The sequence below is a fragment of the Eptatretus burgeri genome, chromosome 14 (genome assembly GCF_056783735.1).
Source record: "Eptatretus burgeri isolate ZD-2024b chromosome 14, Ebu_testis_v1, whole genome shotgun sequence".
Taxonomy (NCBI): Eukaryota; Metazoa; Chordata; class Myxini; order Myxiniformes; family Myxinidae; genus Eptatretus; species Eptatretus burgeri.
This window is the reverse complement of record NC_140974.1, coordinates 7,635,352-7,651,563: the sequence shown is the minus strand read 5'-3', so window position 1 is coordinate 7,651,563 and position 16,212 is coordinate 7,635,352. Positions and strand designations below refer to the sequence as shown.

The 16,212-nt window shown below is 44.0% G+C and overlaps 1 protein-coding gene across 1 annotated transcript in view; it reads left to right on the top strand.

The window, feature by feature from the left end:
• The window catches only part of LOC147012608 (uncharacterized), an 81,670-nt gene extending 65,660 nt beyond the window's left edge, over nt 1-16,010 (top strand). The window contains exons 13-15 of the mRNA XM_085853630.1: nt 4,105-4,362; nt 6,526-6,681; nt 13,798-16,010. Of these exons, the coding sequence (XP_085709756.1) occupies nt 4,105-4,133 (29 nt within the window). The 3' untranslated portion in view covers nt 4,134-4,362; nt 6,526-6,681; nt 13,798-16,010. The remainder of the gene's footprint in view (nt 1-4,104; nt 4,363-6,525; nt 6,682-13,797) is intronic.
• Nucleotides 16,011-16,212: the final 202 nt, after the last annotated feature.

The following is a 16,212-nucleotide window of genomic DNA, read 5'->3' as shown; positions in this document are numbered from 1 at the left end:
TAATCAATCCCGCTCTAACCCAAAACTCAGACGGATTAACTCTCCTTTAACTGCAACATACTAACTTCCATTCACACACCTCACATCTGAAGCAACTTTTGACTCATTTTTCTGTGTGAACACAATGCAAGTGTTAAAGACAATGGAATATGATCTTTAACCTCCGCCATCTTCGAAGATGTATGGAGGTTACTGTTTTCACCCCTTTCTGTTTGTTTGTTTGTTTGTGAACAGTATTACGGAAAAACTCCGAGACGGATTTCGACGAAACTTGGTGGGGGGGGGGGGGGGGTTAGGTATGGTCCAAGGATCATGCCATTAAATTTTGGACTTGGTATATATAATATACCATTATATGGTATATATAATGGTATACATCCCCCCGCCCCACGACCCAAAAAAATTGTTAGAGAAAAAAAATATTTTTTTTTGCATTTCTTCATGTTTTAAGTGATTTCCAACCCCCCCACCCACCCCCCAAAAAAAACATCCCTGGGTCAGATTGCGGGAGAGTGTGTCGGAGTGGTGCTGAGGTGTTGTCCACCAGACGGCGGTCTCCTTGGGTTAACCTGAGGCGGTCCCTTCGGGTGGGTGCCTGGAATGTCCTATCCCTAAGAGAGGATGATCACCTGTCTCTGTTATCATCTGAGCTCAAGCGTTTGGACATCGGGATTGCAGCTCTCTCTGAGGTTCGGAGACCGGATTGCGGCGAGATAATGGTGGGTGGTTACACCTACTATTGGTCTGTTCGCTCTGATGGTTGCCATGCCAATGGAGTTGCTGTGGCTGTGTCCAATAAGCTGACCCCAATAATCATTGAGGAAACACCGGTCAACGAGCGTATTATGAGATTAAGGATTCGTCACTCCTTAGGTGTCATTTCCCTGGTCTCTGTTAATGCTCCGACCGAGGCGAGTGATCTCACCGTTTAGGATGAATTCTACGCCACGCTCGAGTCTGTGGATGATCATTGCCGCAGACAAGATACACTTCTAGTCTTGGGGGATTTTAATGCATCGACTGGAACTGATAAGGATGGTTATGAGATGTGTGTTGGTCCCCATGGGTCAGGAACTATGAACCAGAATAGCACTAAGTTCCTTGACTTTGCAAGAAGTCATGGACTTAGGGTGGCTGGTTCATGGTTTCAGCGCCCACAAGCTCATCGCTGGACTTGGTATTCCAACGCTGGTGGTGCGGCAAAGGAGATTGACCATGTCCTCATTGACGGTCGCTGGAGGATGATCCAGAACTGCAGGGTCTACCAGAGTGCTCAGTTCCTCAATACTGAGCACAGGCTTGTTGTTGCAACTCTAAAGCTGCACCTTAAATCCTGGAGAATGGTACCATCCCAGCCTAGGCTGGATGTTGGCAAGCTCAGGGATGAGAGAGTAGCTGAGGAGTTTGTGAACAGGCTGAGTGGACACTTGGGAGGTCTGGGTGCTTTGGGGGGTCCTGAAGAGTTGTGGAGCGCCTTCAAGACCACCGTCCTTGATGTTGCCGGTGGATGTATTGGAACTCACCGCAGGGCAAAGAAGAATTTTGTCTCTCAAGGGACACTGGATACCATTGATCAGAGTCACAGGGTCAGGCTGAATGGCAGAGCTGAGCTGTTCAGGGAGCTGAGGCGTAAAACTGTATGTGCACTGAGGGTGGACAAGGAGGCCGATGTGCGAGGAATCTGTGAAGGGGTAAAGCATCACCTGTGGACAGGTGATTCTCGTCCCGCTTACAGGGGAATTCGCACATTGCGTTCATCCAAGCCCATTCCTCGGAGCACTGCCGTTAGAGCAGAGAGTGGTAGGCTCTTGACAGAGGAGTCTGAAGTGAAGGCCCGCTGGGCCGGTTACTTTGAGTGGTTGTACCAAGCTGATCCCACAGCTGTCGAGTTGGACGTCAAGGGTGTTACAATCCCTGTTGCTGACCCTCAAATCAACTGTGGTCCACCTTCACTTGTGGAAACACGGGCTGCGGTGAACTGGTTGAAACAGGGTAAAGCTCCAGGGATCTGTGGCATCCATGCTGAACTTCTCAAGGCTGGTGGAAATGCTGCACTCGTGTCGTTGCATGCAATTTTGTGCTCTGCCTGGAACACAGGCATCATCCCAAATGATTGGAAGAGGGGCCTTGTTGTTCCTCTCTGGAAACGGAAGGGTGATCGCCAAGACTGCAACAACTACTGAGGGGTGACGCTGCTCTCAGTGCCGGGCAAGGTCTTTGCTCGGATAATTCTTGATAGTGTTCACCACCATCTGCTTGAGCAGCAGTGTCCAGAGCAGTCAGGCTTTACACCAAAGAGGTCAACGATTGACCGTATCCTTGCTCTTTGTGTCCTCACTGAACGCAGGTGAGAGTTTTGGCAGGGGCTGCTTGCAGCCTATGTTGATCTTTGTCAAGCGTTCGATTCAGTGAATCGGGATGCTCTCTGGAGGATTCTTGGTCTTCGTGGGGTGCCACCAAAACTGATCGATCTGATGTCTGAACTCTACTCTGGTACTGAGAGTGATGTGAAGTGTGGTGGTACCATCTCTGACTTATTTCCAGTTGTTATTGAAGTTCGTCAGGGGTGTGTACTGGCCCCCACACTTTTCAGCACTTGTATGGACGGGATTTTAGGGAGGATGTCGGAGAGATCAAGCTGCAGTGCATCGTTTGGGAATGTCAACATCTCGGACCTTGATTTTGCAGATGATGCAGTCATCTTTGCAGAGACTTTAGATATCCTTTTGGGGCCCTCGAGGTGCTGAATGAGGAGTCGGAGCCGCTGGGATTACGGGTTTCTTGGGTCAAAACTAAGAGCTAGGCTTTCGGTGACATCTTGGATGCTGCTGTCCTGTCTGTATCTGTTTGTGGTGAGGATGTTGAGGTCGTGGAGAGATTCACTTACCTTGGCAGTGATATTCATGTCTCTGCTGGCTGTGAGTCAGAGGTCAATAGATGTCTGGGTCGGGCCTGGGGAGTCATGGATTCAATGGATCATGGGGTGTGGCGCTGCTGGTACCTGTGCGGGAGGATGAAAGTCCGAGTCTTCAGGTCCTTGGTACTTCCAGTCTTGCTCTATGGATGCGAGACTTGGACTCTGACCAAGGATCTGAGATGGAGACTTAATTCCTTTGGTACCAGGTCTCTTCGGAGAATCCTTGGCTATCGCTGCTCAGATTTTGTGTCCAACGAGCGGCTGCTGAGAGAGACTCGGATGAGCTTTGTTACCTGCATAGTCCGTGCGTGTCAGTTGTGGCTGTATGGACATGTGGCTCGTTTTCCTGACGCTGATCCTGCTCACCAGATTCTCTCTGCGGCGGAGTCTCGTGAGTGGAGCAGGCCAGTGGGCCGACCACGTGCCTCGTAGTTGCAGCAGGTTGACCATCATCTCAAGGAGATGGGGATGGGCCAGGCATCTGCCTGGGCGATGGCCAGACGGAGGCCCCTGGAGTACCGGCGGAAAGTGGACGTAGCGACACGCTGTTCTGGCACATGCTCCCATACCTGACCTGACCTGACCCAAAAAAAAATTGAGAATTATTATTTTTTTTTTTTGCATTTTTACATGTTTTAAGTGATTTCCAACTCCCCCCCCCCCCCCACACACACACACACAAAAAAATGTTGGAGAAAAGAACTATAACTCTGTCAGCACTGTTGACATCATATTTAATGAATAAGATACAAGGTTCACTTGAGTGACCCAGCAGTGTTGGCGGCGGAGGTTTTGCACTCTCCCCAGTGCTCCCCCTCTAGTTTGGGGGCTGTTTACGATGCACAATCTTGATATTCATTTCAAACGTGAAATGGGCCTCCAGTGCATGTTAAGCTGTTGCTGTTTTGCATCCAAAGTCTACTCTCATGAAAGAGCAAGGTGATAGAGGGTAGGGGGCAATTGCCTGAGGGTGGGGAAGTAGGACAACATGTGGACTGAACAAAGGGATGTGAGAAGGTTGCTAAAAAGAATCAGTGTTTCCTGCATTTTCTATTTTCTGTCCTGAAGGTGTTACAATGTTATAATTATTTTATTTTTTGGGGGTGAGGGGAGATTGTTTGATTATACTTGTTCTTATTTACTTATTTTGAATAGAAAACTTACCCTCTGTTTGGATCCTCTTTCAGATTCGTCTGTAAGTATGCCGTCATACTGACATTCCAAGTCAAACTCGTGATTTAATGAACAACAGTTGGACTTCACAAAATGCTTTTTTTGGTGAAGATTGTACTACACATGATGAACATCCTTAAGGATGTTCAAAAGAAGAGACAAGAAGCTTTTTTTTGTTCTGTTCAAAGCAGGCCCTCGTTAGAAAAGTTTTTTGGTTCACCAATTGCTCCAACCGTGAGAAAGCAGAGAAGGCAGTAAAGGAAAAAGGATTGGTAAGAACTTTTTTGTTGGAAGTATAATCTTATTCACTGTCATAATGTTATATCGTTTTCTTGCATACATGCCAAGGCCAAGACTTTGTAAGACAGCCACATGGGGCGTTTAAAACAAACGAGAAACTCACAACAGTCGAAGAAATGCCAAAGTTTTTTCTTTTTATTTTCAATCCACAACAAAATGGAATGAGAGAGAAAAAATATTTTCCTACTAAATTTATATAAGTCTGTTAAAAAACTGTTTGCATTTTTTTTGACTATTGCAGGTATCTTGTTTATAGACTGGATTTCCCGAGTAATGAACATGGAAGCAAGTATCGCAGGACCCCTTGGAGTTATAAGTATTATAAACATTTGGAACACCACTTGTATGTGGCCAAGTGGTTTCTGAAGGAAGGTTATTTCACAATTGAAATTACATATCATGATAAAGGGTTCATTCGTTTATGTGATTGTTGATATGCTCAGACAACCAAATGGTACTGAATAATATTTAGAGGATATACTAACCTGTCCTATGCACAGCAGGAGATGGGGTTTTGCAATTGTGTGTGTGTGTCTCCAGGCCATAACGTTTTTTTTTTTTTACCATTTGATCCTTTGTCATCAAATTTTCAACAAACCTTTATTTTGAGAATGTGGAGAGAACTAATGAATCAAATTTACATTTTTTTTAGCCATTGTTTTCATCAAAAGTAATTCAAGTACAAAGTGGACTTGGATGAGCTTTCCAGTTTGGGATGCTTTTTAGTTATGTATCAAAATATCCCCCACCCTCCCTGTATGTCTCATATTATAATTTCCTTCTCTTCTCCAAACCTTTACCTTCTATTCTTCCTCCCACTCTTTCTTCAGGGAACAATACAGGATTTTAGAAATGTAGGGGTCAATTCCTCCAGCAGGGGTAGATAAAGGGCAATTATACACACACATGTCCACAGTGAAGGTCGAGTAAACCTAAAAGGACATCAATGATTTGAAAATGACTCCGTTGACTAAACCTGTTTTTAATTAAATAGTATTCCATGCCAAACACTTGGGAGTGAAACTCAATGTAATTAAATAACTGGGGATGCGCAACGGCTTTTTGAACAGAGGTCATTCCCATTGAGTCCTATTATGGTGCAGTAGCTGGAAACTTTCTGAAGATTTTTTAAACATAAAATTAGAAAATCGGTCAAGATGTCCCAAAGTTGCATATGACATTGAAGTTTCCATCCCGAAACAATTTTTAAAGGTGTCCAAATAAAACTACAAAAAAAAAAATCTAAATTACAAACAAGACAACCGAGGGGAAGCGAAAACGTTCCTCTTTGCCCCCCAAGCAAAACTCTGCACAAATGTGTCCTTTTATAAGTCCTGTTTCACACATTCTTTCAAGGTGGTGTTTACATCCTGATGTATTTACTGTCGGCTTGTGGAACACCAAGGTCTACAAATCAACTTCAATTAATGACCAATAACAAGAAAGAAAAAAATATTTGAATGAAATGAAAGGAAAAGGTTCAGGCCAAAAAATATCAGACCAATTTTTTTAAAAGGAGGGGAAAAAATGACATTATGCAAATTTTCTTCTTGAATGAAAGATGTTTGGTTAAAGAGATGGAGGGGGGAGCATGGTAAGAGGAGGTTACCTTCACACATCCTCCGCTTACCTCTCCATCTACCACTGTCCTAGCACTCCAGTGTTTTTCCTATCTTCACTCATCTTTTCCTTTTCTTAAATATCTATTAACCTACTTAGCCCTGTCCACCCATGCTTATGTAATAAATAGATGGCCACTCAACACACGATACAGGTTTCACTTTTAAAGTCTAAATTCTGAAAGATGGTGTGAGTGGAAAGGTACCAAGGACTGTTAAGCAATGAAAAAGTACAAAGTATGTTTGGGGGGGGGGCAGTGCAGAGAGCCGTTTTGGGGATATCGGAATAATGGAAGGGAAGATGAATGCATGGAACAGTGTTTGAGATGTAAATATACCACTATATTTGCATATGTAAAAAATGGATTCCTGAAATATTAATCTTCCATTAGGCTCATGCGTAAAAATTAAACAGCAGAGATCACTGGCGATTCTCACTTTACATGAATAAATCAAATCTTTCTCACGGAAAGAACCCATTTACAAGAGTGTGTACGGGTGTGTTTAACGTTGCAGGATGGAGCATTTCTCATCAGGAAAAGTACATTTGGATCATCTGAGCAGCCATACAGCTTGGTGGTTTTCAATAACGGCACAGTGCACAACATCAAAATACGTTACATCAGCGAAAGCAAAAAATATGCACTTGGGAGTGAAAAAGCAAATGAAGAGGTAAAACGAATATTTATATACAGTCATAAGATCCCATGTCTGTGTGTCAGTTTTGCATCTATTTCCAAGCCACTGGTCGCACAAAATTAAAAAAAAACGACACCATGTTGATCACCAAGGATCTGGGCAGTGCAGAGTGAAAAAAAGTTGGTTTGGACAAAAACATTTTCGTTATTCACATCAATAAATGCCCAGATAAAGCAAGTGTTAACTATGTCACGAGATGAACACTGTGGGATATTTAACTTTCTACCAACAAGCAGTGCTGCCAGATGAGTCCACCAGTATTACATCCATTGATGGATGTCACACATTGATGCCTCGTCCTGCATGCAAAACACCATGGGGACAATTTACACCTTGGCATAGATTCAAAAGCAAGCTTGACAGCTCAGGGATGAGTGCACATACCTCGAGACTATCCTTCCAGCCCTGTTTTTTTCAAATTTGTCAATAAGCATTCATTTATATTTGCACCATTTTCCAAAGGCAAAATTGCCTCATGGGAATATCAAATGTTTGGGTATTTAAACAATCTGAAATAATGTATATGCCTGCAGTCTTCAAGGTCAGTCAAACTGCCAGCTTAACGTTCTTTGCAGTGTGATGTATCTTGGCAAAAAGTGAAAGTTTTTTTTATTGGATTTGGGTTCCAATCCCACCAGCAAATTATACTTACCGCACATCATGATATATTGCAAACTTTCTGCAGAAGTGAGGTTTTTCTGTTTTTGTATACCTTGTCGAGGCTCGTATGAGAGCTAACACACAACGCACAGCAAGGGAGGCATGAGACAAGAGGAGCGGGAGTGGGAAGGACAAAACAATGGAGAACAGAGACATGAGGAGATCAGTGGAATGGAGAGGGATGGGGTGAGGAACACGGGGTATACAAGATGGATATTACAGGGACTTTCAGGAAGGAAAGCAGGGAATTTGAAGAAGGTCGGCTTGGGTGGATTATCGGGGGTAGAAAAGATCGAGGATTTGGATGGGGGATGATAAGAGGCGGTGGTGAACAGCTGTTTTGAAGGCCTGGAGGGAAGAATGGGATTAAAGAGAGTGGGGGAGTTTATGCCAAAGGCGGGAAAAAAGAGGACTAAAAGAGTGAAAGTGACCAGTGATTCGTGATTTTGGTAGTTTTACCAGAAGGGGTTTGTTGGCGGACATTGAGCGCCCTGTGGAAATGTGGTGGGGACAAATCGCAGAGAGAGCGGGGGGGGGCGAGGCTGGACAGGAGACGGTAGAAGACAGAAAGACCACTGACCTGCCTGTGGTGAGAGTGAGAGGGCCAAACACTCAACCTCACCGCAGGAGATATCAATGATCCTAAATGCCTTCGTTTCCACAGTGTGAAGGTGAGAAAGGTGAGAGGCAGGAGCACCAGCCCAGAGGGGAGAGGAGTCATCTCCGTCAGGCTGTGGATGAAAGCTTTGCATGTGGTCAGGAGCACAAGTGGGCCAAGGAAGGACTTTGCACGATGGAGGATTCCCAGCCGGTGACTGGCTTTGGAGGCCAGGTTGGAAATGTGGCTTTTCCAGGAAAAAATCATGGCAGATAGGAAGACTCAGAAGCTTGAATGAGACTTCCTCCAGAGGATTGTTGAGAAAGTAGATGGGGGAGTTTCTGAACGGTCTTTTTGGAGAGACATAGTGAGAGTGTGAGAATTTTCAGGATTGAAAGACATGTTCCACGTGTTGGACCAGTTTGTGATTTTATCCAGATCTGCACAGAGCGGAGAAGCTGCGGCTTGCCATTCTGAGGGATGACAGATGGTACGGCAGAGGGTGGAGTCATCAGCAAAGAGATAAAGAGGATTTTCCAGAGAGTCAGAGAGATCAGTGATGAAAAGCAGAAAAAAACAGGGCCGAGAATGCTACCTTGAGGAACTCCAGCTTGGACAGGAAAAGTGGATGCAGGAACTCCATTTAGGGCCACACGTTGACTGTGACAGGAGAGGAAGTCTGTGAGCCATGAGTGGAGATGGTCTTGGATACCATAGGAAGATAGTTTGGTGAGCAGGGCACGGTGCCAGACCGTGTCAAAAGCACGTGATATGTCTAGGGATATGGCTCTGATTTCATTTCCGGCATTGCATACCTTTATCCATTGTTGGGAGAGCAGAAGCAGCATATCCAGGGAAGAGTGACCTGGTCTGAAAGGAAATTGATGATTGGAAATCAAGCCATTGGAGAAGAGGAAGGATTTAATGTCTGAAAGTTTTCTGTAGAACATGTACAGGATATCTACATGTTTATAACTTCGCAACATATGCACACAGTGGTGAGAAAAAGTTTGTGAACAAACTCTGGAAAAGGTTTGTGAAATTGTGAACAATTTTCTGTATTTCTGCATAAAATTCACCTGAAATATGATCAGATCTTCATCGAAGTCATAATAATACATAAACAGAACCTGATGAAACAAATAGCACACGAAAAAAATCTACTTTTTCATTTATTTATTGAGCAGAATGATCCAACATTCAATTTCTTTGTTGGAAAAAGTGTGTGCAATACTTTGAAGAAGTATGTCTGTGTAGTGTATGTGGTGTTGTGGATACAAGTGTGAATATATTCAACCCTTCCCAGAGTTGCTCAACAGCTGCCGTAAAGACATTCACAAATAGTACACACATGAGAATCCTAACGCTATACACCCCCTCAGCTGGCGGACTGGTTTCGCCGCCTTGTTGGCAAATAATCAGTGACAGCGCAGACAGAAATGCACACCAATGAGGCTCCCAAGCATGTGCCACATGTAAACATCAAAAGGTGTCAACATATAAGTGAAAAAACGAAGACCCACCCCCATCTCTCACTTGTGAATAAAGGGAATAACCCTCCATTCACAGTCCATTATTTATTTATGTAATCCTAGCCACTTGCGTTTAATTGATTACATGAGAGCTAATTGGTTATTCATTCATTCACTGGTGGATGTTCTTTTTTTTCATATATATATATATATATATATATATATATATATATATATATATATATATATGTATATGTATATGTATATATATATATATATATATGTATATGTATATGTATATGTATATGTATATGTATATGTATATGTATATGTATATGTATATGTATATGTATATGTATATGTATATGTATATGTATATGTATATGTATATGTATATGTATATGTATATGTATATGTATATCAGACGCAACTCCTAACTGTAATGGTGAGCATCATCACTGATTATGTCTCACATGGTAAAACCGCATAATTCGCACAGAGTAACCATCCATCTGCCACCCAGAAGATTGTCGTCTCTGTTATCATCTGATCTCAAGTGCTTGAACATCGATATTGCAGCACTCTCTGAGGTTTGGAGACCGGATAGTGGCGAGATAATGGCGGGTGGGTACACCTACTATTGGCTGGTCACTCTAATGGTTACCATGCCAAAGGAGTTGCTTGCGCTGTGTCCAATAAGCTTATTCCAATGATAATTGAGGTAACACCAGTCAACGAGCGTATTAGGAGAGCAAGGATTTGTCACTCCTTGGGTGTCATTTCCCTGGTCTTAGTATATGCTCCGACTGAGGTGAGTGATCTCGCCGTGAAGGATGCCTTGGGGATTTCTTGGGGGATTTCAATGCATTGACTGGAACTTATAGGGATGGTTATGAGACATGTGTTGGTCCCCATGGATCTGGAACTGTGAACCAGAATAACACTAACTTCCTTGACTTTGCAAGAAGCCATGGACTTAGGGTGGCTGGTTCTTTAATGGTTTCAGCACCCATAAGCTCATCGCTGAACTTGGTATTCCAATGCTGGTGGTGTGGAAAAGGAGATTGACCATGTGCTCTTTGATGGTCGCTAGAGGATGATCCAGAGCTGCAGAGTCTACCGGAGTGCTCAGTTCCTCAATACCGACCACAGGCTTGTGGTAGCAATTCTGAAGTTACACTTATATCCGGGATAATGCTAAAATCCCATCCTGAGCTGGATGGTGGCAAGCTCAAAGATGAGAGTGCAGCTAAGGAATTTTTGAACTGGCTGATTGGGGATTTTGGGGTCTGAGTGATTTGGGGGAGTCCTGAAGAATTGTGCAGAGCCTTCAAGACCACCATCGTTGATGTTGCTGGTGGATGTCTTGGAACTCACCAGAGGGTGAAGAAAAATTTAATATCTCAAGGGACGCTGGATACAATTGACCATAGTCGCAGGGCTCGGCTTAATGGCAGAGGACGTGCGTGCGCTCAGGACGTGCGCTCAGGGTGGACAAGGAGGCCTATGTGTGAGGAATCTGTGAGGGGGAAGAGCATCACCTGTGGTCAAGTGATTCTCATCCTGTTTACAGGGGAATTCACACATTGCATTTCTCCAAACCCATCCCTCGGTGTACTGCAGTTAGAGCAGAGGGTGGAGGGCTCTTGACAGACGAGTCCAAAGTGAAGGCCCGCTGGACCGGTTACTTTGAGCGGCTATCGCAGACTGATCCAGCAGCTATTGAGTTGGATGTCGGGGGTGTTACTATCCCTATTGCTGACCCTCCAATCACTGTCCACCTTCATTTGTGGAAACACTGGCCATGGTGAAACAGTTGAAATTGCGTATACCATCTGTGGCATCCATGCTAAACCTCTCAAGGCTGGTGGAAATGCTGTACTCAAGTCATTGCATGCAGTTCTGTGCTCTGCCTGGAACACAGTCATCATCCAAACTGACTGGAAGAGAGGCTCTGTTGTCCCTCTCTGGAAAGGGAAGGGTGATCACCAGGACTGCAATGACTAATGAGGGATGACTCTGCTCTTAGAGCCAGGCAAGGTCTTTGCTTAGATAATTCTTGATTGGGTCCGTCACCACCTGCTTGAGCACCAGCATCCAGAGCAGTCAGGCATTATAACAAAGAGGTCAACGATTGACCGTATCCTTGCCCTTCGGGTCCTCACCGAACGCAGACACGAGTTTCGGCAGGGGCTGCCTGCAGCCGATGTTGATCTCTCTAAAGTGTTCGAGTCAGTGAATCCGGATGCCCTCTGGAGTCTTCGTGGAAAATAGAGATTCTTATTCTTCACGGGATGCCACCAAAACTGTTCAATTTGATGTCTGAACTACACTCTGGTTCTGAGAGTGCTGTGAGATGAGGTGATCCCATATCTGACTAATTTCCAGTTGTTACTGGAGTTTGTCATGGGTGTGCACTGGCCCCCACACTTTTCAGCATTTGTATGGACTGGATTCTGGGGAGAATGTCAGAGAGATCAAGCTGCGGTATATCATTTGGGAATGTCAAGATCTCTGCCCTTCATTTCATAAATGATGCTGTCATCTTTGTGGAGACTCTGGAGATCCTTTTGGGGACCCTCATTATGCTGAATGAGGAGTCAGATCCACTGGGATTACGGGTTTCATGGGTCAAAACTAAGATCCAGGCTTTCATTGACATCTTGGATGCAGCTATCTTGTCTGTGTCTGTTTGTGGTGAGGATATTGAGGACATGGAGAGTTTCACTTACCTTGGCAGTGATATTCTTGTCTCTGCTGGCCGTGAGCCAGAGGTCAATAGACGTATGGATCGGGCCTGGGGAGTCATTGATATTGGATCATGGGGTGGGGCGCTGTCAGTACCTGGGCAGGAGGACAAAAGTCTGAGTCTCAGGTCCTTGTTCCTTCCAGTATTGCTCTGTGAATGTGAGACTTGGACCCTGACCAGGGATCTGAGACAGCGACTTAATTGCTTTGGTCGCAGGTCTCTTCGGAGAATCCTTGGCGATCGCTGGTCAGACTTTTTGTCCAACGAGCAGTTGCTGAGAGAGACTCAAATGAGATTTGTTTCCTGCATAGTGCGTGAGCATCAGCTGTGGCTGTATGGAGATGTGGCTCATTTTCCTGACGCTGATTCTCTCAGCGAGGGTGCCTTGTGAGTGGAGGAGGTCAATTAGCTGACCACATGCTTCGTGGTTGCAACAGGTTGATCAGGATCTCAAGCATGTGGGGATGGGCTAGTGATCTGCCTGGGTGATGGCCAGATGAGGCCCATGGAGTGCCGGCGGAAAGTGGATACATTGAAGCGTTGCTCCAGCACATGCTTCCAAACCAGGCCTGACCTGCTTGAGTTAAATGTTCTTGAAGGCGGCCGTGGTTGCCTGGCAACCCGTCATACCGTGGAAATATCTGAGACTTGCCGGCTTCTGGGTTACCATCTGGGAATGAGTCTGAATCCTCCCTTGGTAATATATGTATATATATATATAGGTGGTCCAAAAACAGCAAAAAAAAAACGATAAAAAATTCAGATGTCTCCACAAGCCTTAAATTATTCCACTATGATTCAGTAACCAGCATAAAAACTTTTAAGTTGATCGGAGGTGATTTAGAGGTCGCGCCATATGACGACTTTTAGTTTCATGAGTTGGTTAAATTAGGGTATGGTCAGGTACAATTACGGGTACTTCTGGATGTCCGAGGTGGAAATGGAGTGCATTTTCGAACTCTATAGCGTCGATTTACTCTAAGAAATGACTGCACCGACATTGAATTCACTACCATTTCGAAAATGTGACCTAAAACAAGATTTATCATTTCTTGAGTTGAGTCACTAATCCTACTCATTTCGATATTTTCGAATCTATATAATTAATTTGTTGGCCATCTAAACATTTCTTCGAGTCAATCGACTCCACTGAGTTAGAAAATGCAGTCCATTTTCACCTTGGAAGTTCAGAAGTGTACGGATTCGCATCTCACCATACCCTCCGGTGTGGTTTGGTCTAGAAAATTGAGAATTATATTATCTTCCCATTATTGGCTGCGGTGCAATCCCATTGAGATGTATGGATTGTATATCATGATACACACATAGGCACACACACACACACGTGTTTTGGCTCGAGGAGGGGTTAAATGACAGAGGGCAGCAGGTTCACAGACTGAGACATCACCCTTCACCTGAGTGACAGAAAGAGGAGGTGAGGGAGTGAGTCAGTGTATTGGGAGAGGACTTATGGGAGAAAGGATGAGGTGGGTATTGATGGTACTCTTGAAAGACTGCAGGGAGGGGATCATCATCAACATAGTACATGGGATTTGAACCTAAGATACAATCACGTATTGACATACTTTTGCCTTTTTTGTTTTTTCAAGCGATATGACAGCATTGAAGAAATTGTCAGATTTCATGAAAATTACCCGTTGCTGCTGATTCCTGCCAAGCAGGACATCCACCCACAGCCATCTGTGTTACTGAAACACCCTGTACAGCTGAAATAAAGCATATTCGACTGAAACATCATGCGACAAGAGACAAGCTTGTCCTTTGATTGCACTTAAACAGATTTACTTTTAAAATAATTACAATTGCCATTTGTGTCGACAAAATATGGTTTTTACACGAAATTTTACATAGCAATGGATAAGCTTGTCCTTTGATTCCTCTTAAATTATATATTATTTTGTCATTTTCTTTTTCTGATTTTTGCTTAATCGTAACATACTCCTTAGAGGATGTGTCTAATTGTTCTGTCTCTCGCTGGTTTGATCCAACAGGCCTCCACTCCCCCCCCACCCCTCATTCAGGTGGTGGTGTTGCTGTCTGGGAAGAACTCCATTGCTCACTCCATTGTTAACACAAAGTCTTCTTTGCTCATTGGAATACCTCTGGATATGATTCCTTTCTGCAACCACTGAATGTTTGTCGGTTATGGTGTGCTGTCCATTAATTATGATGAGTTATGACTCCATGCATTCACCTTCATTTCCAGGAACATTCATCAACTTGACTTTCCATCCCATTAATACTCTTTTCCTCACTTGTGGAGAATTCAACTACTACCTTGTTAGCTGGCTGTGTGTCACCTCTACAACAACCAGCCATGGTATGGCAGCTGAAGCCTTCTGTGACTTTGACACAATCTTGTAAACTACCTCACCCAGATCTCTGCAACTGATAAGTCCTCATTCCTGGACCTTGAAATTATGAACTTTCATCTTCTTCTCTACCGCCCTTAACGCTATGCCTATTTTCTTGTGAAAGCTCATTGCCTCAATGCCACAGCATGTGGCTGTTTACACCAGCCAACTGGCAAGGACTGAAACTTGCCCTCAAAAGCATTGGCTTGCCATCTCTGCTCCTTATCGGATGTTGAATTCACCTGGAAATACTTTCATAAAGGTCCACTCTTTTTCATGCACCAGTTTACATGTTCATTTGGAATTGATTAAATGCTGGTCTGGCAAATGGAACACATCTTTCAATCCTGGCAAATCTCAGCCTCATGCTGTTACTCTATAAGGACCATCAAATTAACCTGATGCATTTATTTTCATGGTCAGCCATTGGAAGATGTTCAGTCTCTTGAACCTCTAAGGCCCCACCATAAACCACGACCTCTTCGGTCAACCATGTAGCAAAACTGTCCTCCAAAGCCAGCTACAGACTGCGTATTCTCTGTCATTCCTCAGAAAAATGAGAAATACTCACAGCATACAAGGCCTCTGTCTGCATCAAATTAGAGGACTGCTCTCTCCTCTGGGCTGGTGCCCCAGCATCACCCCTGTCTCTCCTGGATTCTGTCGAATGTAAAGCTCAACGTTATTGGCATCTCCCACGATGAGGCCAAAGAATAAGACCTGTTACTCTCACATCGCAGACAGCTGTGCATCCTCAATTTTTTTCTCCTCCCCATTCTGTATCTCCTTGGCTTCACCTGCTGCCGCACTGTCAGGACGTTGTCGTCTGTCTACGCCTCGCTTTTCCATGTTTCTGGACCTTGTATCCAAAAATTACCTGAAATCATGACCACATCCATTGTAGTACTGTATAGTGCTATTTTGAAGCTGACAATTTTTATAGCGCGGCGACATCGCGCTGTTATATAATTGGCTATCTGTCCTGTGTCTTCTGTCACACTTATGGCCGTGTACATCCCTTTGATCTGAGGGCTATAAATAGAAATTTGTCCAACCTCACAACTCTTCCCATCATGCATGCTAGTTCACCGTGTCTACATTTAAATTTTATAACTGCAAAATTGTTTCATCATTCTTAACCTCGACTTTTACTGCTCCCAGCCGCGCAATATCAAAGTATTCGCTTCTTGTTGTTTTTGATAACACCATGTGGCAGTTGAGACGATTTGTAAGTGGTTTTGTCAAATTAACGCACAGGTATGTTATGATGTTGGCATTCTGACATTCTAAAATCTGATGCATGCTCATCACCTGTGCAGTCACTTTGTTCACTTGTCACGCTTTGGAAAGTTCACGACAATCATTCTATCTATTCTTTTGGAAAGTGCATCATCATGAAACATATTATTGTTTGTACGTACGTATGTGAATAAAATGACCTCTCGGTTCTTTGGTTGATTTTTACCTTTTGTTAAACCGATATTTACTAGTACTGCAGTGATTCATAACTCTTGTCATCACAGTTCAGTTCGGTATCACAACTATAATTCACAATGTCAATTTTTTAAAAATGAAATCCAGTGGAATTGCTGTGCACTGGCAGGACAGCTTAGAGGTAGGCACACTTGCCTCTAAGCTATCTAGCCTGGG